Source organism: Lycorma delicatula, chromosome 2, assembly GCF_047948215.1.
Source record: "Lycorma delicatula isolate Av1 chromosome 2, ASM4794821v1, whole genome shotgun sequence".
NCBI classification, from domain to species: Eukaryota; Metazoa; Arthropoda; class Insecta; order Hemiptera; family Fulgoridae; genus Lycorma; species Lycorma delicatula.
The window spans coordinates 51,455,703-51,481,635 of record NC_134456.1 but is presented as its reverse complement, the minus strand read 5'-3'; the positions used below and the strand labels follow the sequence as shown (position 1 = coordinate 51,481,635).

The 25,933-nt window shown below is 33.0% G+C and overlaps 2 protein-coding genes across 5 annotated transcripts in view; one reads left to right on the top strand and one right to left on the bottom strand.

The window, feature by feature from the left end:
- LOC142318793 (FAD-dependent oxidoreductase domain-containing protein 1-like) overlaps window positions 1-24,202 on the bottom strand; it is a 56,655-nt gene extending 32,453 nt beyond the window's left edge. The window contains exons 1-3 of one of the 2 annotated variants that reach the window (XM_075355277.1): window positions 23,792-24,202; window positions 15,420-15,649; window positions 6,150-6,263 (exon numbers count right to left, since the gene is read on the bottom strand). In XM_075355277.1, the coding sequence (XP_075211392.1) occupies window positions 6,150-6,263; window positions 15,420-15,649; window positions 23,792-24,202 (755 nt within the window). The remainder of the gene's footprint in view (window positions 1-6,149; window positions 6,264-15,419; window positions 15,650-23,791) is intronic. The other variant, XM_075355278.1, reaches the window with a different exon arrangement.
- A 212-nt stretch (window positions 24,203-24,414) lies between these two features.
- Window positions 24,415-25,933, top strand: part of LOC142318792 (esterase FE4-like) — a 46,095-nt gene continuing 44,576 nt past the window's right edge. Inside the window, exon 1 of one of the 3 annotated variants that reach the window (XM_075355274.1) lies at window positions 24,415-24,555. The gene's annotated coding sequence lies outside the window, so the exon portion shown is untranslated. Of the gene's footprint in view, window positions 24,556-24,607; window positions 24,788-24,918; window positions 25,067-25,933 lie in introns of those variants that run through there. The other 2 variants (XM_075355275.1, XM_075355276.1) reach the window with 2 other exon arrangements.

The window sequence follows — 25,933 nt, the reverse complement described above, 5'->3', positions numbered from 1 at the left end:
AATTGATTATATTGTTTATAAAATTTATATTACTAAAAAAAATGACTACAGATGGTAATTAATTTTTAATTTGGTGAAAAGTATACTGAATTTTTATTATCTTTTAGATGATTTAAAAGTCTAATAGCATATTATACTGGGAGATTCTCAAATCATTCCACATGTGTAATACCGAAAATGAAATCTTTATTTATAAAGTATAAAACCATAATTTTATGAAAAAATATTGTAAAATACGAGGGTTATTTTTTTTTTCAACGTCCGATTGGTCACGAAATTAAAACCGCAGTGAAAATAAAAAATTTTCTATTTGTAACAAGTACTTACATAGTTACGCTATTTCTCTACATAGTCACCACTCTGATTTAGACATTTGTCATAGCGTGGTACCAACTTTTCAATACCCTCGTCATAGAACAGAGCCGCCTGCGTTTTCAGCCATGTTTCTACGCTGGTCTGCAGCTCGATGTCTGTGCCAAAATGTTGTCCTCCTAGCCAGCATTTCATGTGAGCAAAGAGGTGAAAATAGGATGGAGCCAAGTCCGGGCTGTATGGTGGGTGATCAAACACTTCCCAATGAAAACGCTGCAGGAGCTTCTTTGTTACAGCTGCAGTGTGCGGCCGAGCATTGTCATGGAGAAAGACAATGCCTGATGACAACATTCCCCTCTGCTTATTCTGAATTGCCCTTCGTAGACGTTGAAGAGTCACACAGTATGAGGCTGCAGTGATGGTCGTGCCACGTTCCATGAATTCCACCAAGAGAACTCCATTCCGGTCCCAGAACACAGTAGCCATACACTTTCTGTTGGAGAAGGTTTGCTTGAACTTCTTTGGTTTACTGGGAGAATGGGAATGTATCCACTGTTTGGATTGTTCTTTTGTTTCTTCAGTTTTGAAATGGACCCATGTCCCGTCCCCTGTAACAATTTTGTTCAAAAAATCTTCTCCTTCATTGTGGTAGCGCTGGAGAAGCGTTAGGGAGGCGTCCATTCTCATTGTTTTGTGATGGTCGGACAACATCTTGGGAACCCATCTCGCACACAGTTTGCGGTACTGAAGCCTCTTACAATGTTGTAGAGAGTTGACCTTGAAATTTCAGGAAATGAATCACTCAATACAGAAATTGTGAACAGACGATTTTCTCGAATTGTCTCATCCACTCGCTCAATGAGATCATCAGTTGACACTTGCTTCCTTCCCTGACCGCCTGCATCATGAACATCTGCACGTCCTGCTGTAAAGTTCCTGCACCATTGTCGCATTTTGCTGTCACTCATTGAAGTCTCACCGTACAGATTACTTATTCGTTGATGAATTTCAACTGCATTACAACCCTCATCCTGAAGAAATCGAATTACCGCACGCACTTCACACTTGACGAGAGATGCTATTGTTGTAGACATGTTTACGTTCTAGCTGTGTTCAGAATGTGACGCAGTGTGATTGAAGGCCATACTAGAGACGCTGCGCAACACATATCCGCAAAGTTCATCTGATTTTTGCGCAGGTTTTATTTCACGACCGATCGAACTTTGAAAAAAATAAGCCTTGTATGTAGTTAGATGGAAGGGAGGATATAAATATGTATGGAGTGAGCAGGAAGTCCCTTTACACTGTATAACCATACAGTGTAAAGGGACTTAATCAGTGTTAGCTTAATCATGTTCTACTGCTGCCAATTCTCACTGCTGATAATGCTCATTGCTGCTAGAAAAGGTGGGAGAATAAGCTGTGGTGGGTATTATTCAGTATGTTCATTTGTGGTGAGATGACCTTATGTGTATTCAAGTGTGGAACAATGTTGGAGGATACTAGTGCGTTCACTGTCGAAGATCATTTTGTGTAAATGATTCTGATCATTTTGATCAGCTTGTGTATGGGTCTATGAATGTCTACATACTGGTAAAACACTGGAGAACATTATGAATAACTTCTTTGTGTATTTTGTAAATTGTCACCATCACGACAATGTTACTGACATGGGAGAAGAGGCTTTGCAACGGGAAGTGTTCTTGATGCACCATGCAGTGGGAGGCCGATCACTCCAGCTGAGATTCAACAATTACAGATGAAATCAACGTGCAAACGTTTTGCAGAGTCAGGCATTCTAAGATCGATAATGTGAGACCGTATGCAGAAGAATTTAAAAGTTAAATGTTTTGTCCAACTGCAGTTAATGAATTGAGTGACAATGACCACTCACAATTTTTTTTTTGTGAGTGGAAGACAATCCTCAGTTTTTTGAGAAAATCAAATACCATCCACCTCATGTTATGATTTGGGCTGAGATGACAGTTGAACATCCATCTCCTTGGTCCTTTTTTTTTCGATGATGCAGTTAATCAACACATTTATCTGTGAATGCTCAATGAGTAGTTGCTTCTAAAATTAATAACAAAAGGGATGGCTGACATTATTATGTTTCAGCAAGACGGTGTTCAGTGCATTTTGCTTTGAACTTCTGCAGATGCTTCAATAAGATTTTCCTGAATTGCTGGATTTGATGTGGGTAAAAAGAACTACTGGCTCCAATGCCTTTGCCAGCAAGAAGCCCTGACCACACAACAACTAACAATGCACACTGGGGTTTTGTAAATGAAGAGATTTGAAAATGAAGATACATCAAGAATGAGCAGCTCCAAGATGCTGTTTGGTCGCATTTGAAATGATCACTCCTTATATGCTGTTGCAGATGAATAACTGGACATGGAGGTACATAGAGCTGTGCTTTGTACATGGTGGAACCCATGCAGAAGTTTTAGATCCACAGAAGATAAACTGCACCTATGCTAATAATTTCATAACTAGAATAAAGGGACTTCCTGCGCACCCTGTAGTTCGACTGAAATTATTATATATCTTGAAATGGCCAGATTCAATAAAACATTTTACTTAAAAGTTTTTGGAAAATCTTAAACCCTTGGAACAAAGATTTTTGATTTTTGAAACCCTAATTTCTAAAAACTGTTCTTTATTAATTCTATACTGTTTTATATCATCTTTCAATGAACAAGAAATTATTAGGTCAGGAGTAGGTTTTAATCTTCATCATAAAGATATATAAAACGCTTAAAAAAAGAATGTTCAAATATTCTAAAATATTAACATGTGAAGTGTTTATATGTAAATTTTAAAATAAGGAATTAAAAACTGGGCATATGCATATGATTAAAATTTGATACATATTAAAAAAATTCTAAGTTTATTACTTTTATTTAAATAAAATATTATAAACTTAATTATAACTTTAATCTTTATTACTGATAATTTTGAAAATATTCTGAAAGTTTTAACAATATTGATGCAAGCTTTTTTCACATACCATCTTTATTGAACTTCATCTTAACTGCTAATCCTACTTTCAATTTAATCATATCTAGGTACTATTAACATTTTAATTACATGAGAGCTGCGAGATGAAATCTTTGTATGTACATCAATCATACACTGATGAAATACATAAAGTAATATATAATACATAAAGTAAATAAAGTAATGAGACTGGCTCAGAAAAACTTTCTATTTACAATCCAATTAAACATGGACTCTATCACCTTCAAAATAGTTCCCTTGGAAAGCCACACAATGCTTCAAACAGTTTTCCCGCTCTTCACAGAAATGTTGCAACTCAGAAACCGGAATTAACCTCAAATGGTAAGTTAAATTTTTAAAAATATTTTCTACTGTTCCAAAATGGTGTCCGTTGAGGTGTTCTTTAAAGTTGGGAATTGGAAAAAATCGCAGGGACTCAAGTCAGGTGAATAAGATGGTTGAGGAATTACAGGAATGTTTTTCTTTGCCAAAAACTCATTAACTGAGAGTGCAGTGTGACAAGGTGCATTGTCATGATGCAGCATCCAGTTGTCTTTGATGGCTGGTCTCACATGAGCAACTCTTTTCCGCAGTCTTTCAAGAATTTCTTATTGAACATATTGATTTACAGTCTGTCCTGTAGGCAAAAACTCCTTATGGACAATGCCATTACTATTGAAGAAATAAATTAACATGGTTTTGATTTACTCAATTTTGCTTTTTTGGAACGTGGTGAGTTTGAGTGTGCCACTCCTTGGTTTGCCATTTTGTTTCTGGGTCATACTCAAATATCCAAGATTCATCACCAGTAATAACATTTTTTTAGAAAATCAGGATCAGTTTCAATTTACCCAAGAAGATCGCAGCACACTTCCACCCTGTTGTTTTTCTGTTCAACTGTGAGGTTTTTTGGGATCAATTTTGCACAAACGTTTTTCATGTCCAATTTGTTTGTCAAAATTTAATGGGCTGTGGTAAATTTTTTTTTAAACATATCTCAATTTTTCTGCAAGCATTCTGATAGTTAATTGCTGGTCGTACCATATGAAGTCTCCGATTTGCTCAACATTGTTGTCACTTCTTGACGTTAATGATCTTGTAGAGCAAGAATCGTCTGTAACTGATTCCTGGCCATCTGAAAATGGTTTAAACTACCTAAAAACTTGGGCTCATGACTCATCTCCATATGCCCTTTTCAATTTTTAAAAAGTTTTAGTAACATTTTCACTGAGTTTAATACAAAACTTGATTGCACAACAACATGGTTGCTTACAGTTAGTATTGCTTCATTTTTGTAACGCACAACAAAAACTTGTTTCACGAAAAGTTTGTTTACGTCTCATGTGGCAACAATAGATTAAAAATATTAATACTTAATATATATCAGCTATCATATAACTATATGTTTACTAGTAACTTTACAGTGTTGCCACTTTGGCTACAAAAAAAAACTAGTCTCAACTTTATCTACAGACCTCTACAGACCTCTACAGACCTCGTATTTGTATGCACATCATTGTATGTACATTTATGAGATAATTGGTTCAAACATATAAAATATAATTATTATAAGTGTAAAGTATAGGTTATAAATTATAAGGTGCTTGTGTTGTAATTTATATCTTTAGATGAATGTGTATTCAGTCTAGTAAATATAATATTTAGTGTGGTAAATACCCTGAACTATTTTACTTACAAGTGTATGTTTTGTTAATATGTCATGCAATCTTGAGTATTTTATCTATAAATTTTAAAATTAACGCAGTAACATCATTAGTCAGAAATATAGTTAACCCTGCATATATGCTTGTGGGAATTTCTTAATGCTACATATTTTTTGTTGTTAGGGGTGATTTTGATTTTATTGTTTAGTATTTTATGTAAGATGTACATAAATATGGGTGTGTAACCTTACTGTTCATTCCACTTTATCGTATTGAGCTTTTAAAATAAAATAAAGATATCAGCTGAAATTAATATATATACATAACAGATTATGCAAAAACCCTGATAAAGCTGCATGTTTTTTTCTGTATAGTTAAACATGTTATGGATGAGTTTGTTTTAATGTGTATCTGTTGAATACTATGAATAAAGGAAAGATTAGGATATCAAGTTCTTTTTGTTTTCATGCTTGGGAGTAATCTGTAAAGTGTATTATGTAAAGCTGTGAGAACAAAATGTATGTTTACAAAAAATAAATGAATGTTATAACAAAGTGTCGTCATAAATTTATATATGGTAAGTGAATAAAGAGTGTAAGACAATGTCTTGGACTGTCTTTGCATAGGAGTGTAGTGTTATTAATATAAAAATGTCTGATGTGTTGATGACATCAAGCAGCTAAGATCAAGCCTGTACTCTTAAAAGTGAATGCTTTATTAGTATTTTGTTTGTGGTTTTGAAAACCATAAAATAACCTTCAATCTTTATTGAAAATCTTGGCATTTTTATTAGAATATTAATTTATGAGGTAATTAAATGTATTTTCCTTATCCTAGGTGTGTTATTATCATATTTTGTCTGGTTGTATGTTTTCATTGTTAATTATATACCCAAACTGTTGTAAAATGTTTTAGTCAAGAGGCTAGAAACATGACAATCTTAGCTGGCCAAATTCATGTTTCTTATAAATTAAATGTTCTGTTGTGGTGAGTGTAAACAATGACAATGAACTGTTTTTTTTATGGATGAGTTCTTTTCAATAGTTTCTGTGCAGAGGCTGAGATAAAATTAATGACTATTTTAATTAATTATGTTTGATGTAGCGTATGTAAGGCTGCTTTATCCACTATACAGAATTAAAATAATATGTTAATACAGACATAACCTACCATCCTTCATTTTCTACTCCATGGCAGCCTAGTACAACTCCTTTTGTGTTTATCCATGGAAATTTTTTCTTCAAATTATCTGCACTTAAAAGCTCACTCTTTGCTCCTAGAGATCTGTAGAAAAAATATAACATGGTAATAAGTATAATCTATAAGTATGCAACCTTTGTTTGCAGTTAGAATTATATAACCAACCGAGTTGATCTAGTGGTGAACTCGTCATCGCTGATTTCAAAGTCGACAATTCTAAGGTTCAAATCCCCTAGAAAAGACAGTTATTTTTATATGGATTTGAATACTAGATTGTGGAAACCTGTGTTCTTTGGATGTTGGGTTTCAATTAACCACACATCTTAAGAATGAGATGTGTTTAGCCTCTTCTTTCTTTCTTTTTTGTTTAGCCTCTAGAACCACTGTAAAGTATTACTTCAGAGGATAAATGAGGATGATATGTATGAATTCAAATAAAATGTAGTCTTGTGCAGTCTCAGGTCGACCATTTCTGAGATGTGTGGTTGATTGAAACCCAACCAGCAGAGAACACTGGTATCCATGATCAATGAGGGATAAGTAAAGACCACTGGGAAACTTCTCTCCTTAAGGTTGGCAAACCTGTGTCATTCATGGCCACACTAGTAATGTACACACTGCATTGTTGTCTGCAAGTTGTTGCGTTGTAGTATCTTTGATTACGTGTGAGTTATTATGTTATAAAATGAATAGGAAGATATTGCCAACGACTGTGAAATACGTGGAGTTATATGTTTTTTAAACCATCAAAATGTTAAGCCGGCTGAAATTCATAGGCAATTGGTTGCTGTGTATGGTAATAATGTAATGAATGAAAGAAATGTCTGAAAATGGTGTGAAAGGTCTAGAAATAACAAAGTTAATGTGCATGGTGAAGAACGTTCGGGGACTCAATAATCACCGAGGACTTGTTGAAACACGTCAATGATGAAATCAGAAAAGATCATTGCTCAATGATTTCTGACCTGGCCCATCTTTTTCCTGATGTTTCAAGAGCTGTTATTGGTCGCATTGTTCATGATCATTTAGGCTTCAGAAAGATTTGTGCATGTTGGGTGTTGCACATCTTAATGTCACAAAAATATCATAATGGGATCTGCTTTGGAATTTTTGATATGCTACACAGAAAAAGGTGATGAGTTCCTTAATTCAATCATTATCCATGATGAAACATAAATTTCGTATTACAAGCCAGATAGAAAATGGCAGTCAAGTGAATGGTGTCATCCTCAATCACCAATCAGACCACAAAGGTCGAGCCGCAGCCATTTGGACGCAAAATTATGGCCACAATCTTTTGGGATCAGTTTGGCATACTGCTGATTGATTTCATGCCCAATGACTATAAATGCAGAAGCCTACTACAAAACTCTACATAAGTTACGACGCACCATTCAAAATCGGCAACGTGGATTGCTGACTGACGGTGTTGTCTTGCTGCATGATAATACATGTCCACATTTTGCAGGTCTGACATGTGATTTATTGAGAACATTTGGATTGGGAATTTATGATTACCCACTATATAGTCTGGACTTAGTTCCTTCTGGTTACCATTAGTTTGGGAAATTGAAAGAAATTTTGAGTGGTAAGCAATTTGCAGGTGATGATGAACTTAAAAGTGCTATTAATCAGTGGCTAAATGGACTGGTAGCAGAAGAATACAAGGATATATTGAATCTGATGTATTGATATGATAAATTCATAATTCATATGGTGATTAAATAGAGAAGTAGTACAAGGTATGCAGTTTACGAGAAATAAAAAAAATATTTATAGTTTTCAGAATAAATTTTTTTACAGTGAAATGACTTTACTTTAGAGATAACCTCTCATAGTATTCAAATCTGTATAAAAGTTATTCCCTTTACTACAATTTGAACTCTTTGCTATGAAGTCATATGATTTGCGATAATGAGTTTACCACTAGACCAATTAGGTGGGTTAGGAACGGTTGGCCTGAGACTGTAAAAGACTATACTTCATTTACAATTATACAAATTATCCACATTCATCTTCTTAAGTAATACCTTACAGTGGTTCTGGAGGCTAAACAGCAAAAGAAAAATTAGAATTATACATTTATTAATATGCAATGTGGCCAGATTTTTCAGATATGCTGACTTAAATAATTCTACTTTGTGAATTTCTTATTGTAATCGCTTATATATTTATCACATTGTAGAACTCCAACAAAAATTGGTAAATATACCAATTAATGGTATCTTTAGATGAACCCATTTTGCCATGATTTCAAATTCCTTTAAAAATTATTGGTGCTACATATTTTTAAATTTACATATAATCTGACAAGTAATGATAAAAACCATATAATAGAAAAATAATAAATTCATATATGTGTGTAAAAGGATGAACATTAAATAATGAAAAAAATTATTCTGCTTTTCTAAAAATTAGAGGGAATCATTATGGAGGTAATATGATTACTTCTTTGTTTTAAATCTAAATATATGGTGTACTAAAGCATGGTCTTAAAATGAATGTATTGTTTTCAATATTAAACACTAAGAAATTAGGGGGGTTGCACTAAGAAATTAATCTCTATAGGCACTTAACCATTTATAGCCACTTATATCTGAAAATATATTTCACCACAAATATTTGGTCAGTAATTAATATACATAATTTGTTATCACTAAGACTATATAAAAAAACCATCACTCTATAGTGTTCTCTCACCTACATGTCATCTCAATATTTGAATATGGAAGAATGTCATAAGAAAAAAAAATAGACCGGGAAAGGCAAAATATTAAAGCATAAACCATTTATAATCAATCCCATAAATGGAAAAAAATGGTAATGTGTGCCATGTACTATGTTCTTACTTTTATTTATGAAACATTAACATGAATATTGTCAGAAAGAAATAGGTATAGAGTCCAAGCAGAAGAGAGGACGGTCTGGGATTAGTAGAGAGAAAAACCAAAAGGGATAAGATGAGGAATTGTGAAAATAAGAATGTAATATACGAAGTGCAACAATAAAGTAATGAGACTGATTTTTCTTTGCAAGATGTGGGAACCTTGCAGCTTGTGTAAGCACACCATCTTTGACCTTGGTCTATAAGCTACTTCTAGTCCAAGCGGCACATTGATGCAACTGCTCAGTCGTGAGTTGTGCTATAATAAGTCAACACGTGTTTGTCTCTCGTCACAGAAATGAAACCGAAAAATATTGCGCAACGGTATGCCTTTTTGCATTAAACTGGGTGAAAATGCGACACCTTATGGTAAGCTTCAGAAGGCTTTTGGAGAGGAGGTTATGTCAAGAGCTCAAGTTTTTCGGTGGCATAAAATTTTTAGTGAAGGCAGAATGAATATTGAAGATGAAGACCGCAGTGGACAACTATCAACCTCATGGACAGATGTCAACTTGACCAGGGTGCGTGAAATCGTACGATCTGATCAAAGATTATCCGTGAAAATGATTGCAGAAGAACTTAACATCAATTGAGAAATGGTTCGTCTAATATTAACTGAAGATCTTGGTATGAGAAAGATTTGTGCAAAAATGGTCCCCAAAAATCTCACATAACAGCGAGAAACGCGGAAAAATATGGCAGTCGATCTGTTAGAGTAAACGGAAATCAATCCAGATTTGTTGAGCCATGTTATCACTGGTGATGAAGGTTGGTTTTTTCAATACGATCCAGAGACAAGACGCCAAAGTTCGCAATGGTGCTCAAAGGGATCACCCAGACCAAAAAAAGCTTGCATGTCAAAGTCAAAAGTGAAATGCATGCTTGTGTGCTTCTTCGATTCCAAGGGAATTGTTCATAAAGAGTGGGTGCCTCCAGGACAAACAGTTAACCAATATTTCTACAAAGAAATTTTAGACTTCATAAATGAGTTCTTCGTGTCCGTGCCAACATTGCTGATAATTGGATTCTGCATCACGATAATGCGCCATCCCATACTGGTCTGTCAGTACAGCAACTTTTAACCTCAAAACAAATTTCAGTACTACCACAGCCACCTTATTCACCAGATATCGCTCCATGCAACTTTTTTCTATTTCCAAGAGTCAAAATGGCGGTCAAGGGACACCATTTTCAAACAACACAAGATGTCCAGAAAGCTGTGACGAGGGTCTTGGAGGATATTACAAAAGATGAGTTCCAGATGTTACCATCAATGGCAGAAGCGCTGGAATAAGTGTGTGCAATCAGAGAGGAACTACTTTGAAGGAGACAACACTAAACATGACTAAAACGGTAAGCAACATTTTTTTTCACATCAGTCTCATTACTTTATTGTTGCAGCTTGTATGTAAACAATATAAGAGAGAAGACTTTAAAATGTAGGAAGATAATTTGGAGAGCTGAAGAGGATGGAAGATGTGAAACTACTTAAGAGAATGCAAGGAAAGCAATAAAGAAGCGCAGTAGTTATATTAAAGAAACTGAAGGAGGATGTTTCCTGCCTAGGAATCTGCCCTGTGTAGAATCTACTTCATTGGATAATTAGTCCGCTCTCTCTTTACTGTATTCTTCATTTTTTTTTTAAATATAAAAATATAAATACTTTTATATTCCAGCATAAAAATATAAGAAAAACACAAATTATTAAAACTACTCTAAAAACTAAAATATCAAACAAACAAAAACTTACAACTAATATCACAACTAAAATATCATTTAAAACACATTTAAAATGAATATCACAGTCTTAAACATAAAATAAAAAAACGTTTATTTAAATAAACATAAAAAAAACATAAAATTTAACTAAACATAAATAAAAATTAACAAAGTCTGAGAAGAGTATAAAGAACCCCCTCCTCGGATAACAGAAATATTAAAGAAATTACATAAAAAAAAAATAATTTATTCTTGATGCTCACTCATGCTTAAAGAACCAGAGCATTCTTGATATTGTGACTGAGAAATGCTTATGGACTACTCCAAAATTCTGTTTCTTATCTGTAGGCTGCACAATAAGCATAACAGCTCAAGTGCTCATCACTTGGAAGCGTACTCATCCTAAAACAAAGGAGGACTGACAATATGTACAAAAGAGAACTAATGCTAGAGTGATAGAAGATGGCAAGATTCAATCAAGATAAGTTTGTATTACTAGAATATTATGCACTGACTTTAAAGGTAGACTTAAATGGTAATTTTGCTATTCTATGCAGCAAGCAGTTCTGAGGTGGATAGTGGAGTGGGGGATTACTGTTTGATGTGCTATAAAGGGAGAACCAGCTTGGTTAGCTCCTCCACTTTGTTCTGTCGTTAGTACAGCCATGAGTGAGCAAGAGGTTCCATAGTCTGTTGTACAACATATAATCATAAAGTTTTTAATTAATGGTGTTAAACCTGCAGAAATTTTAACTCATTTAATGGTACAGTTTGGGGATGCTACATTGTCACAGAACTGAGTGTATACATGAGCCAGACAATTTAAGAGCAGGTGAGAAAGAGTACAAAACAAAAGCCTTGATTGACGCCCAAGGTCAAGTCTCACAGCTGAAGGTCATCTTATCGAAGGTGATCGCTGGTTCACTGTTGAGGAAATTGCATCAGAAGTGGGTATCAACTGTGGGGCTACTCAATCCATTATCACTGGTCATCTTGGTTTTAGAAAAATTAGTGCTCGATAAAAATCAAAAACAGGTCAGATTGGAGATCTGTGAGAGACTTCTGAATCGATTTCAGCAAGAAGGGAATGATTTACTGAAGTACATCACATGTGATGAGACATGGGCCATCATTACATTCTGGAGTCAGAAATGGCGAGTAAGGAGTGGTGAAGGAAGGATGTGGGCTGCCCAATCAAGGCCAAAACCTGTCTGTCAGCCGGAAAAGTTCTTGTAATGATTTTGTTTGACTCATTTAAGAGGGGAGTTTTTCTCTACAATCAATGAACGGTGAATGCGGTTTACTATTGCCAGCTGCTACAGTTAACAAAAGCCACCTACTGAAACAAAGATAGGGTATGCTCATCAGAGATGTCATCCTTCTCCATGACAATACCAGACTGCACACTGCAATTTTGATAAGCAATAAATTGGAAAAAATGTACTGGGAAATCCTTGACCACCCTCCCAAGGGGAACTATTCGAAAACAATGAAGATGTTGAGGAGCACGTGTGCAATTGGTTGACAACTTTTCCTAAAACTTTTTATGAGCAAGGAATATTCTAGCGTCCAAATCATTGGCAAAAGTGTGTAGATTGTGCAGAAGACTATATATAAAAAATATGAATGTGTGAATTGTGTATATTACTAATCAATAAATTTATTTAAAAAAATGTCTCTTTATATTTGATTCACCCTCGTCAAAAAATGAACATGTTTTGATACCCACCATTCAGAATTTGATGAAACTTAATATAATTTCTTTTATATTGATATGTAATAACTCTTTTTTTTTCTCTCTAACTCATCTAGTTTTCATTCATTATTTTAAATGTAACTAAAAATGAAAATTTCCCTTTTCCAAGGTTTTGGATGAATTTGGGCCTGCCTTTAAAAAAATAATTGTTTCTCATATTAACTGATACTAATAAAAATTTTCAGTATGAAATAATGAGAATCTCAGAAAAAATACCAGAACATAACTCACAGGCCACAAAAAATACATATTTTTTTAAATATTAAAAATCACTTCGTATGTATATCCTCAGGAATTTATACATTGTTCTGAAAAGGGAAAGAAGTGATGGAATATGTATGTAAGCATATAAGATGTACTAATTATTTTTACTCAATAAAGTATGACTGCTCACTAACTTACCCTTTAATTTACTGCACAAAGAAAAGGGATATTTATTGGTGTGTTTATGTACTACTATCATAATACTACAATATCTTTTTACATCTCTTGATAAAAAAATAAAAATTACCCATTCCTTCTGACTGAATTAACCATTCAACAGTGCTTTAACTATTTTTTCATTATATTTTTAGGAAACTACCAACTGTAATGGGTATCATGATTTGACTTCTGGAAAATGTTGACATATCTTTGCGTTTCACATACCACAGATCCCAAAACCACTGTCAGCTCAAAAGTTTATATAATCATTTACATTTACATTTATATATATATATATATATATATATATATATATATTTTGTTATCGTGGACACGATAACTGACATAATTTTATACCAATCACTTTCATATTGTTCCCTAAACATAACTCGACCCAAATTCTCGGTTGTTAACAGTCAAAATCAGACCATGAGGGTGGAAATGGGGTGGCTTTTTTGAAAAAACAAACTATCACCATAACCTTCTTAAGTACAATATTGAATTCATTTAAAGTTCCTACTATACACTTGATAAGGGCCTAAATCTTATCTACGTAAAGTTTTTTGATATCACCAACCACTGGCCCAGGGGGTGGAAAAAATGGGCTTTGAAGACAAAAAACCATACCTCCCTTAATAGGCATAGTATCAAATCAGTAGTTGTTAATCCTCTAAACATTTCCTAAAACTTTTGTCTGAAATAATTTTTGATATGATCAACCCTCAAGGCACGGATGACTGAAATGTTGCTGGAACTGTGAAATGGGGGCTTGTCGTATGATAAACATGTGAAACTCTTTTTCACATGCATTGTCTTACTGAATAAATCTGATGTTTTTCTTAACTTTAAGGTGGAAATTATTTTTTATCTTCTACCTAGCACTGATGAAATATACCTCTGCCTTCTGGCATGCTGAACGGGATTTTTTGTATTCCAATATGAGTGTGACAACAAAAGAAGTGGACTGAATTTTTTGTAGTTTCTGTAAGCAACATTAAGCAAAGTGGGCACTGACTTGTGATTCTTCCTTCGTTAAATTTCCAAGCATGTGCAATCAACAGTTTGCCATTAGCCTATGCTCAAACTGGAATATATACTTTAGTTCTATTGAAATAATGTTAACTGTTAATGTAGACCAACAAGTCATTACGAAATTCCTTGTATAAGTTGAAAAAATCTACTAAAGAGATGTACCATCTGTTGAAGAAAGTTTATGGTGATGAATATCTACTGTGTACTCAGATTTCTGATTTTAATTGTTAAAAATTTTAAAGCAAAAAGAAAATGATTCTTGCCCTGAACCTTGTACATAAAATATAGATTCATTCAAAAGGTGAATGAAATTGTTCAAAGAAATTGTCATCTGAACACTCTAGCAATTATTGAACTGATCAACAATAATAAAAAAAATTGTATGATAAATTTTATAAGAAAATTTTAAGACGGAAAAAGTATGTTTAAAGGTGATACCACGACACCTTGTTACTGAGCAAAAGGAACCTAGAATAATCAAAGCTATGATGTGTTGACATCCTCAAAAACATTAAAAGAGCCTAATTTTTTAGAAAATGAAATAATTTTTGTAGAATTATGGCATATGATTCAGAAATTTAAAAACAATTCATGCAATAAAAGAGTTCCAGTTCATTAAGATTAAAAAATCGGCAAAAAGCAAATACAAATTCAAGTACGCCGATATATTTTTTTTTTGTTTTAAAATTCAATCATGAATGAAAGAACTAACGGAAAGTACATTATCACAGGTGTATAAAGACAAAGGAGAAAAAAGATGCCTAGCTTCAACACAGTAATATGTTTGTTTAATAGAATACATTACTGCAATTGACTGTTTGTTTTATTACAATCTTAGTCATGGTTTACATGTACCTTAACAAGAAAGATTAGATTAATGAAATGATAGGAAAAAATAATAGACCTTCGTTGGGAATTGAACCTGAAACCTGTTGATCTCACCAGAAAAATCTGGAGATTTTAGAGTGAGAATCTGGCTATGAGATGGTATGGGTTCAATTTACTATCACTCTATAGCAACCAATTAGGTTGTTGTAATGGTGGGTCTACTCTTCTTTAAGCGGTAGAAAATTTCTTATCTTACATCAGGTTGGTATATAGTTTTCAGGCAAAACTTGTAAATACTTGCAGCTTTTAAAAATATTTAAAGTTAGAAGTATTACTAATAAAGCTAATATTTATCTGCAAATATATATGTGCTGCTGACTGTTGGAAAACAAATGAGATTGAATTCCAACAGAACCCTTTTAATACACACACTTAATCAAAATTGGGCTAATAATTCACTAAAAAAAATCTTGTTTGGACTACTTCTACTGTTTAGTGACAGAGGTTAGTAAAACCAAGGTCATTGGTAACTTTATAAAAATAATAATACAGATGTAAGATTTTAAGTTTGGAAAACAGTTTTAAAATGTATACTTACGCTTGTAATGTAACATTCTCTTCAAGAATTTCAACACCAGCTTCTGAGGCTAAAAACAAATAGCCATGTGGTGAAAAGCATACATTTGGCGGGTCCTCACCAGTTACACTTAAATAATCTGATATATTTCTTAAAAAGTGAGCACCAAACAATGACATCTCAATATTTTCCTTCAGTGAAAACTGTTGTCTTAGTCCACCAACTGACAAGGTGGTTGAAGATTGTTGATACTGAAACAAACATAAAACTGAAGGTTATAAAATAATGTTCTATGAGACTTGAAGAATATTTGTAAAATGTTATTAAAACTAACAAACTTTTCATTCATTAGTTTCCAACTACTTGGTCTAACAGTTGTAATATGTAACAATCATAGTTCTTTGACAAATTGTGTTTTCGCTTCGAGAAAAAAACATTAAGACATTAAAGAAATTCAAGATCCTTTCACATTCGATGACATCTAACCTCAATTTTTTTTTGTTTTGTTTAACCTCTGGGACCACCATTATTATGTACTGCTTGAGAGGATGAGATGAATGATTTGTAGCGTGTGTGATAAAGTCATGTCTGACCACGATTTGAACCCAGGACCTTTAAATGAAAGATCGAGACGTTACCACTCTGCCACGGAGGTTAATATTTTGAATAATAACTATAATATTCAAAAAGCAAAATTCTAACTAAACTATTGCAATATTCAAAACCTTATATTCTTTCAATTAAAAGTTTAAATATTGGATATTAAAATGTATTTAAATTATCTGTGGATTTTGTTTTTATTTCAAAAGAAAATTAAAATGGATGTAGCTATCAATGATTCACACTTTTACCTATAATTTTGAAATGGATTTAAACATTATTATCATAATTTTAAATCACTTTAACATCATAGATATTTTCTGCAAAAAAATCTGTTATACAGAAGACTATTCTACAGTTGCGTAAAAAGAGTTAAGTTAGCTTTTGTGCACTTACACATAATTTTTTCTGATGGGTTACCTCAATACTGAGCTCATTATGATGGGTATAAAGCGCTGTCATTACAAATGACCTTAGATTGTTTTACATGATCAGAGACAGTCACAATATGTTCAGAAGGGGATAAGCACAGCAGTTTTGACTTATCTTTCAATATGTAACCATGCCTACCATTATAACTATGCTTAAAGATTTAAGATAAATGGGCCAAAGGATCATAGCTTTTATTCAAGTACTACTTAATCCAATGATCCTTCAGCGTTTTATATTTTAATGCAAATTTAAATAAATTCTTATAATTAATATGTTCCATAAACCTTTAAAGCAGTTCAATCTAAGCAGCACTGCATATGATTGATTCTCAACTTCCAGATTTGTATACATTAAAATGCTTTTAGTTTCAAGGTATAAAGTTAAAAAGAAATGTCTAAAAATACTGACAGTAAATAAAGAGAAAATCACTGTGATAAAGAACAGCTGAATAGTTTTTATAAAGCTGACAAGTGTTAAACTTGCTTACTAGAATGAAGACAGAAGTTTTATACATCATCCTATATACAGAGTGTCCCATATAAAACACAACCCATCAATCACTCATCCATGAAATTTCAAAAGTCAAGCTTACTCCCCTACTCATTACTGAAATGGACTCGTCCAACATCTGAACAGTGCGGCGACGCAGTAGAACACTACCGATAGTAACAACAATGCAATCATAACGTTCAGTGTATTGCTAGAAACAAGATGGTGTTTTCATTGTTGAGTCGTACTTCAGTACGAAATCAGTGGTTGCAGTGCAAGATTTGTTTCGCCATAAGTACCCAGATAAACCAGCTCCTAACAAAACATCGGTATTAAGGTTAGTTGCAAAATTTAGAGAGACTGGTTCTGTTAATAACAAGGAACACAAAAGATCTGCGTCAGTGTTGAATACAGATACAGTCACTGAAATCAAAGACCAATTACTCGCCTCGCCAAATAAATCGATCAGACGTTTGTCTGCTGAAATTAATTTGTCTAAATCAACTGTTCATCGGGCGACCAAACAATTACAATTACGACCTTATCGCATTCAAACGGTTCATCAACTTCTTGAGCCCCACAAAAAAAAACTGCTACAATATTGTCAATGGTTCTGTCGATTTCTGCGTGAGGTCATTAATGTTATGGATTCGTTATTTTTCATAGATGAAGCACGGTTTCATTTGGATGGCTACGTAAACAGCCAAAACAGTAGAATTTGGTGTGCTGAAAATCCCCACGTTTATCACGAAAAACAATTACACCTGCAGAAGTTGGGCATGTGGTGTGCGATATCGCGGAAGAAAATAATCGGTCCTATTTTTTTCGAGTACACCATTAATGCAGAACGATATCAGGATATTTTATTTCAGTTCATTGCACTCTTGGAAGAGGAAGACAGACACTGCTGGCTACAACATGACTGTGCGACATCGCACTACGCAGGTTCAACTTCTGATTTTGTTGAGGAATCCTTTGGTTATCGGTCCAGGCTTGTGGCCACCAAGATCTCCAGATTTGACTGCGGCGGATTTTTTTCTATGGGGTTACCTCAAAGAAAAAGCCTACAGCAACAAACCACGAACACTTGAAAGTCAATATTGAACAAGCTGTATTAAATATCCAGCCACAAACTTTGAAAAAATTTGCAAGAAACGCTGTAAAAAGAATTGCAGCTTGTATTCAAGAAGATGGCGGCCACTTCCAAAATTTACTGTAAATGTAAGGTAATGTATGGTAATAGTAACAATTACATTTACATTTACACATGCCTTTTTATTATTTCAATACCTACAATATAAGGTTGGGCTGCGTTTTATATGGGACACCCGTTATACTAGGTCAAATATTGTTGATCAAACATGAATATATCTGCTGATTTGATGAATAGACATACCACCACATCAGATCAGTTATTATATACATATATACAGCAACTAATTTTACCACTTCAGCTGAGGAAGGTATCATTCATGGTCAAGATTCCAAGGATTCTAATATTTGTGCTGACACTAAAGATTCTATGATTTTGGCCATCAGGTTGGAAAATTTAAAAAAAGGTTCAAAATTACTTTGGAAATCAGAAGAAATAAATGTGTCATGAAGGGAAGTACAAGGCAACAAAGAAATTATAGGTAAGTAATTACAAATGGAGAAGAATATAATGAAAAATAGCAAGACTGTATATCACCCAGGAAATTAATACCATTGGATGGGTGTAGAATTAAATGCCCAAGTGAAGGTTCAGCAATATAATTCATTAGCATTCAACCAATGATGACAAAAAAAGAGCAGTACACCTAGCAAGTCTCAATGAATTAAAAGTTATAAACAAGTAGACCTTGTGATTACAGCACTTCTGTTAGATGCCTATGAATCGCAAAATGTAAATAAATGGCTGTAACATTCAGATATGGGAAAAATGTTTGTTAAATATTTGATGAAAGTATAATTACAAGTTATAACAGAGAAAAAAGACATTACTCTGGTATTATTTGGTAAGACATGAGAGAAGTTCATGCTCTTACGAACAAAACTTCTAAAGATCGCTTTAAGTTTACTTGCGAGTATTTGCAATCACTGCCATTATACGAGAACTATACTACTTACAGAGATTCTTCAAAAAATGACCTTTTGTACTACACTATCAATCTGTTTATGACGAACTTAAGAAAACGGATAGAGAGGGTGATGTATAAAATTAATGGGAGGCTTCCACAAAATAAAATTATCAATTATACCTCCAAATAAAGAATGTATCAAACATGTGACAAGCTACAGATGTAAACAAATATTAGTAAAACTGAGACTGAAAGAATCCTAATTAAGGAGGAATTGACTTTTCATCAGGAAAATTTTTCCAGAGCTTACATGCTAAAGCTAATGGTATTAAAGAATGAATATTCAATGAAAATGATAACATTAGATCTGCAATTCTTCTGACACCATATCTTTAAAGTTTTCTGTGCTTTTACAAATGTCAGTTATGGGTATTTAATCATTCATGTGATAATATTCAAGATAATTGTTTCATGTGAGATGAGAGTATTGCTACAAGGGCTGGGAATGAAATTGCATATTCTGTGTATAAATATTTACTCTCACTTCCCCTAACAATTGAACACATGTATTGATAAATGCAGGGAAGAGAACTGTAGAAACAGCAACTTCAGAACTGTGTATAGTGGTATTGTAAAATTCACAAGCTTTTAAAATAAATCAATTACTAATACATGATCTCAAGTCAAACTCAGAAAATGATGGCTTATCTGATTGAAAAGTTTTAAAAAAGTACTGCGCACCAACATCAACACAATTTGCTTCAACTTGAGAATTGCCAGCAAGAAGAAACAACAATAACAAGATGAAAAGATTTTTTCTGAGCAACTGAAAAATAGACTACGGCAAATCTGAAAATTTAGTGAAGAGAGGCAAAAGGTTAACTAGAGAGAAATCAAATTGCACCAGATGTAAAAAAAAAAAAAACCAGTATTGGGGCTTTAATTTGCTAAAATAGCTCTTGGATGAGGTGTACAGTGTTGATTTAGTTAAAATTAAATAACAAAAAGGACAGTTTTAGTTGTGTGAATGGTTGTAGATTGATTCCCTATCTTTCTGTATGACAGCGCCACTAGCAGAGATGGCTACTCCAGAACAAAAAACCTTCTGTATTATGCAGTTTGTTAAATATGAATCTGTAGTTACAGTTCAACATGTGTTTCATAAAAAGTTTAATTATGATCCTCTGAGACAATAACATTCACTGACAGCATAATCAGTTTAAAACTGATGTCCGATAAGAGTACGACATGACTAAGGATGTCTTGACAAAAATGTTGATATCTTTCCAGCATAGTCATAAAAAATGTGTTAGGTAAGCCAGCCATGAATTAGCAATGCTGGTGTTGACAGTTGGCATGTTTTAAGGAAATGTTTACATATGCATCCATACCGTTTACAACTGTTACAGGTTTTGATGTCTACTATGTTGTGAGGGTTGATTTCACATTAAATTGTAGCATGAAGATGATGACTTTCTTGACACTATAATCATAGTGACACTATGACTTTCTTGACACTATAATCATATAAGACACTATAATCATAGTGTCAACATTTCAACTTAGTGGAAATGTTAACACATACAATATACATGTCTGGGGTTTAAAAATTCCCCATGAACTCTTACAATGTGAAAAGGGCTACTCAAAATTAAATTTTTTTGTGCGATATCCTGAGAGGAAGTTTAAGGATTGTTTTTTTTTTTTTTTGCTGAAGTTAGCTTGATGTACCTTCTCACTCTGTGTCCAATTGCTGGACCAGTCAACATGGACCTGATGACAGAGCTTGTTTCTGTCAAAGTCACCCAATCTGATTTTTATCCATTCGGGTTTTATAAATTTGTGTACATTCCTCCATCTACTGATCTACCCGACTGAAGGCACACGATTGAAGCAGCTTCCATTATGACAGACATACAGGTTAAAGTATAGGATGGACTCTTCTACTGGTTGGATGGTCACATGACACACATCATGGGTGAAAAATCTTTAAGTTACTCTTTAATTTTATTTGTGATTCATTACTGTAAGTTAAGTTAAGATATTAAATAGCTTTAAAACCCTGATATTCTATTTTTTGTACACCTGCATTATGTTGAAAAATTTTTGATGAATTTCTGAAGAAGAGGGTGAAAGAGAATTGTTTTTATATCAGGGTTTTTTCAGAGGTGGAGAAACCCCATTTATGGGTGCCTTGGCAGTGTCAGGCTCACAACATGTTCTGGAAAATATTATTAGGTGTGTATGTGTTCCTGTGCACTACAGACTAAACCTCCACCCCTCCTGGAAACCGCTTATGCAGGATTACTTCAGGAAGGGGGATACACCCGATCACACAATCAAAGTACATCAATACACAAACAAACACCAATACAATCACACACTCAACACAAAGATACAAAACACAAGCAACACTAAGACAGGGCAAAGCACAATTACACCCATACACTCATTTGGCCCTCACAGGCAAACAGCAAACGTACACAATTGTCAAACAAATTGCAGTACACAGACATGCACACTCCCAGGTACTTACTAGGACATCCACAGTCTAAGCTTCAGAAGAGGGGAACTTAACTACGGGCCTGTGCCAGTGAAGTGACCATGGCTTCATTGCATCCAGTCGACCCTCACAAGGACAGGGGACCCCCTAGACACTCGACCACAGCCCTGTCTGCTGCACAGCAACCCTTCAACTCATAGCCTCCCTTCGACCTTCTGTGTGTCACTGAAGAAGGCTGAAGGGGGGCTATGAGCTGAAGGGTTGCTGTGGGGCGGACAGGTCTGCAGTCGAGTGCCTACATGGCCCAGACACATCAGATTTAGCATATATTTACATCATATATATGATGTATATTTACATTAGGTTTAGCATATAATGAAGTCGAGAAAAAAGTTATTTTTTTCCAAAAGAACTTTCATTTATATCATAATACTTTTTTCATAATATTTATATCATATACTTTCATTTATATCAGAAATATTTAGAAACTTTTACAGATAGCTGAAGACATCAAAAAACTTGAGAAAAATCTTTCCAGATATTTATGACAATAATGAAGAAAATAATGATGATTAGAATAATAATATTTTCAATTTTATTTTTTTTATTAAGATAAAATTATAACAGATTTAGAACTTGATTGTTTAACTATATTTCCTTTCTCAATGAAAATGTGTAACATTTATTGTTACTTCTTACAATATTTACGTTTCTTTTATTTCACTGTAACAGTTTTTTTTTACTAATATTATTAAAACATATATGCTTAAGTAAATTTAAAAAAAAATATTAACAATGTTTATCTATTAAAAATGAACTACTTTCATGTGTTTTAACATGTAAATTAGTTTATTGGATCTAATTTGACGTGGATCACTTTACAACCTACTGATAAGTTTTTTCTACATGAAAATGTAATATTTATTTAACAGGGTTTAACCTTTTTTTTTGTGTTTTATTGTAACTTTTTCTCTTTATTAATAAAAGCATATGTTTATGTAACACTTTTTTTTGGTTTAACAATTTTTTTAACTTTTGAATATGCACACTATAACATTTATTTATTTTTAAGGTTTAAATGAATTTTTTTATAATTAGTTCTCAATTAAATTTTTTTCAACTGTTAGATTTTGAAATAACTTTTCTTATTTCCATCCAAGTTCACAGAAACTTTACGGGGGTAGGTCAACCCATTTTTTTTCTTTTATTTTTGGGATTCTTTTGCAGTTCTGGCCTGAAAATGAACTAGTATCTAAATGGAAATTATGCTACAAAAATTCATATCCATATATGATTTACAATCCCTAAAATTGAGGTTGGGGGTAAATAATTATCATTTACAAGAAAGATTATATCTCAGTTATGATTTACCCTTAGAAACCTAATTCTTTAACCAAAATAAACAAAGTTTTGTGCTGTGATTTGTACAGCCAGTCTTTGTTTGCCAGTTTTCACTATGTCCGAAGAATGTTTTTTGCAAAAATTAACAAAAATGTTTCCTTGATATTTTACTTTTTATTTAATTTTCGAAAATGTAAAAAACATTTTTAGTACATAACATTCACAGACTGCTATTACCTTAAAATAATTTTATCAGGTTTTTGTCGGTCCCGTATTATAATTTACTTTATACACTAATAAAGTAATCAAATAAAAACTATAACAGATATAAACAAAACAAAGCAAATGTCTGTACCAGTAATCAATACATAACATAAATACAAGAATCACAATATTTTAAAAATGGCACCTTATTTATCCCAAATAACTATACAATGTGAACTAACAATCTAGGTACAAAAATATTTATGGTTGATAAATTATTTTGGCTGAAAACATTAATCTGTAACAAAAATGAAAGAAGTAATAAACAATATGTATTTTCAGCTAGGATAGAAATTTAAAAAAAAAACATTACAAAGTAAAAATGAAATTCAACACAAATGAGAACATTAACTAATTAAATGGGGCAGGGGTACATATTACATCAGAAATTGCAGAATTTTGATGTAGATAGTACATGCCACAAGTTATATATAGAGAAATGATATAAGTCAGATCATAAGCTGACTGGAACAAAACTGGAAAAGGAATCTGATATTTACAATAAATTTAGGTTTTGGCAAGACATATTTTTTAATATTTGCCTACTAACAACTTTATTAATGGAAAATGGTTAGAAAAAACAAAGGTTTCTTAGATAAATAGTAAACAAGCTCTAAGCCTTGTTCAACTGTGCAATTAAATAAATATGTTTAAGGTAAACAAAAATCAAATTATAACAGGCATGAATACAATATATACACTACCTGCAGACTGTTATTAATTACTGTATTATTTACCGTTGAGTCTTTATCCACAACCACTACTCTAAGGCCATCAAGAGCACGCTGTTTTAACCAATAAGATATAGATGATCCGATGGCACCACCTCCAATCACCAAAATGTCGCAGTAGGAAGGAAATATTTTTTTTTTGGCATAACGACGGTCCGGATCATCTAAATATTCTTTCACTTCGCCAAACGAGCGCTTTAAAATCCTAAGAGTCCTACCGATAGGCGTTTCTTTGTCACCCTCGTCATAATAATATGACATACGACGACCACCAAAATGTGCCGGTCCAATTCTAAATTGTTCTTCGTACGCATTAATCACACTTCTACAGTTAAAACCTTTAGATATAAACCTAAAACGAGACGTTCCAAAATAATTAGTCATACTTAAAAATTATAAGTTACTTAAAATTAAATACGCGGCATAACCTGCAAATAAACCCGACTAGAAATAAATGCTAAATATCTCTTGTCGCTGTTATTTCAAGGCCTCCAAAAAATACATCTCTAATTAAAAAAAATTACAAACAGCGTGCTCTGATAAACTTACAGAAGCGATAAGATAATATATCAACACAATTGATCCTTTTCATTGACCTCAACTACGCCGAGCTGACAGTTCACTAAAACAGCTGTTAACACGTGATCGCTTCAAGACCAGTGTTATTTACATTTCTTCAATACGTGTTGTACAGTGGTCGTATTACTGATGATATTTATTTTCTGTAGTACGTGTAGGTTAGTATTAATTATTATGCTGTAACAATGCTTTGAATGATACTTTAAATATTTTAAGATTATTAATATTATTTATTTAAACAGAAAATGTGATTATATTACAGTAAGACAGGATTTTTTTGATAAGGTTGTTTGTTTAAGTGGTTGATATTTTAAAATCTTTTCCAAGGGATCGTTGCTGTGTGGAATAGCAAGAATTCGATTTTATTATTTTAGGATATAATTTGTTGTGGTAAATTGTATATACATTTGGTTTAAATTTTATACATTAACTAACACATACTGGGTAAATTGATGTAGAATAATCAGTGGCGGATTTCTAAATAGGCTGCTATGCTATAGCCTACGGCGGCAAATTTATGAAGGCGGTAATGGCTGCACGGCGGCGGCCGGTCGTTCAGCTTATAGGCGGCACATTTGTAAATCCGTCTCTGAGAATATTGATGTACTGTTTTCCTTATTGTAACCATTTCAGTGAATTAGTATATACATTTGCCAATCGCTTGTTAATGTAAGTAATTTATTTCATCTAAATATGATAGAAATTACATTCAATACTATACTTAATTACATTCTGTACACATCCATAGTGTGAGTAGGCTTTACACAACTGAACATACACATACACACATAGTGCATCATTAAGGTCTCCTTTCGTAATAGAATAGGTTTCATAACTTATACTTGTGGATATAAATAATGGAAATAGTTCATATAAACATATGTCATAAAATGCTTCGTTTGTGAGTTATGGCTACTGAAAGATTTCGTTCGGATTTCAGCTGGTAAAATGAGGTTGTAGTGACATTTAATGACGTTTATTAAGTAACAAAATTAGTGATTTTATGGTTTTAACCTGAAAAATCAAATCAAATATGTCCCAGAACCATATTTGCAGTAGTTTTGAGAAATCTGGGGTGAAAACAGTGTTTTTTATGTTTGATTTACAATTACTTTGTTAAGTGAGTAATAAACACGTAAAACTATTAAACAAAATTTGTAGAGAATTTAATCCTGAACAAATTAGTGTAAGATAAGTAAAGCAAAGATAAACTAGAAAAGTTTGATTTTTATTTAGAAACAGTACATTACTATTTGCCAGAAAAATATTTATTTAATGTAAACAAAAACCAATTTTTTGGTGATGTGAAAAATTTGTAAAAACAAAATTTACTATTAAAAAAACCTGGAATTACACAATTTTAAAATAAAAATAAATTATTAAATATTACTTTGATAATAATTTTTTTATTAATCACAGAAATACAGTAAATTATTACAAAATAATTATTTCTAAGTTGGCAATAAAATGTTGACAGCTGGTCAACAATGAGCATTACTAGGCCTAGTGAATAAAAAACAGTAGTCATAGTGAGTA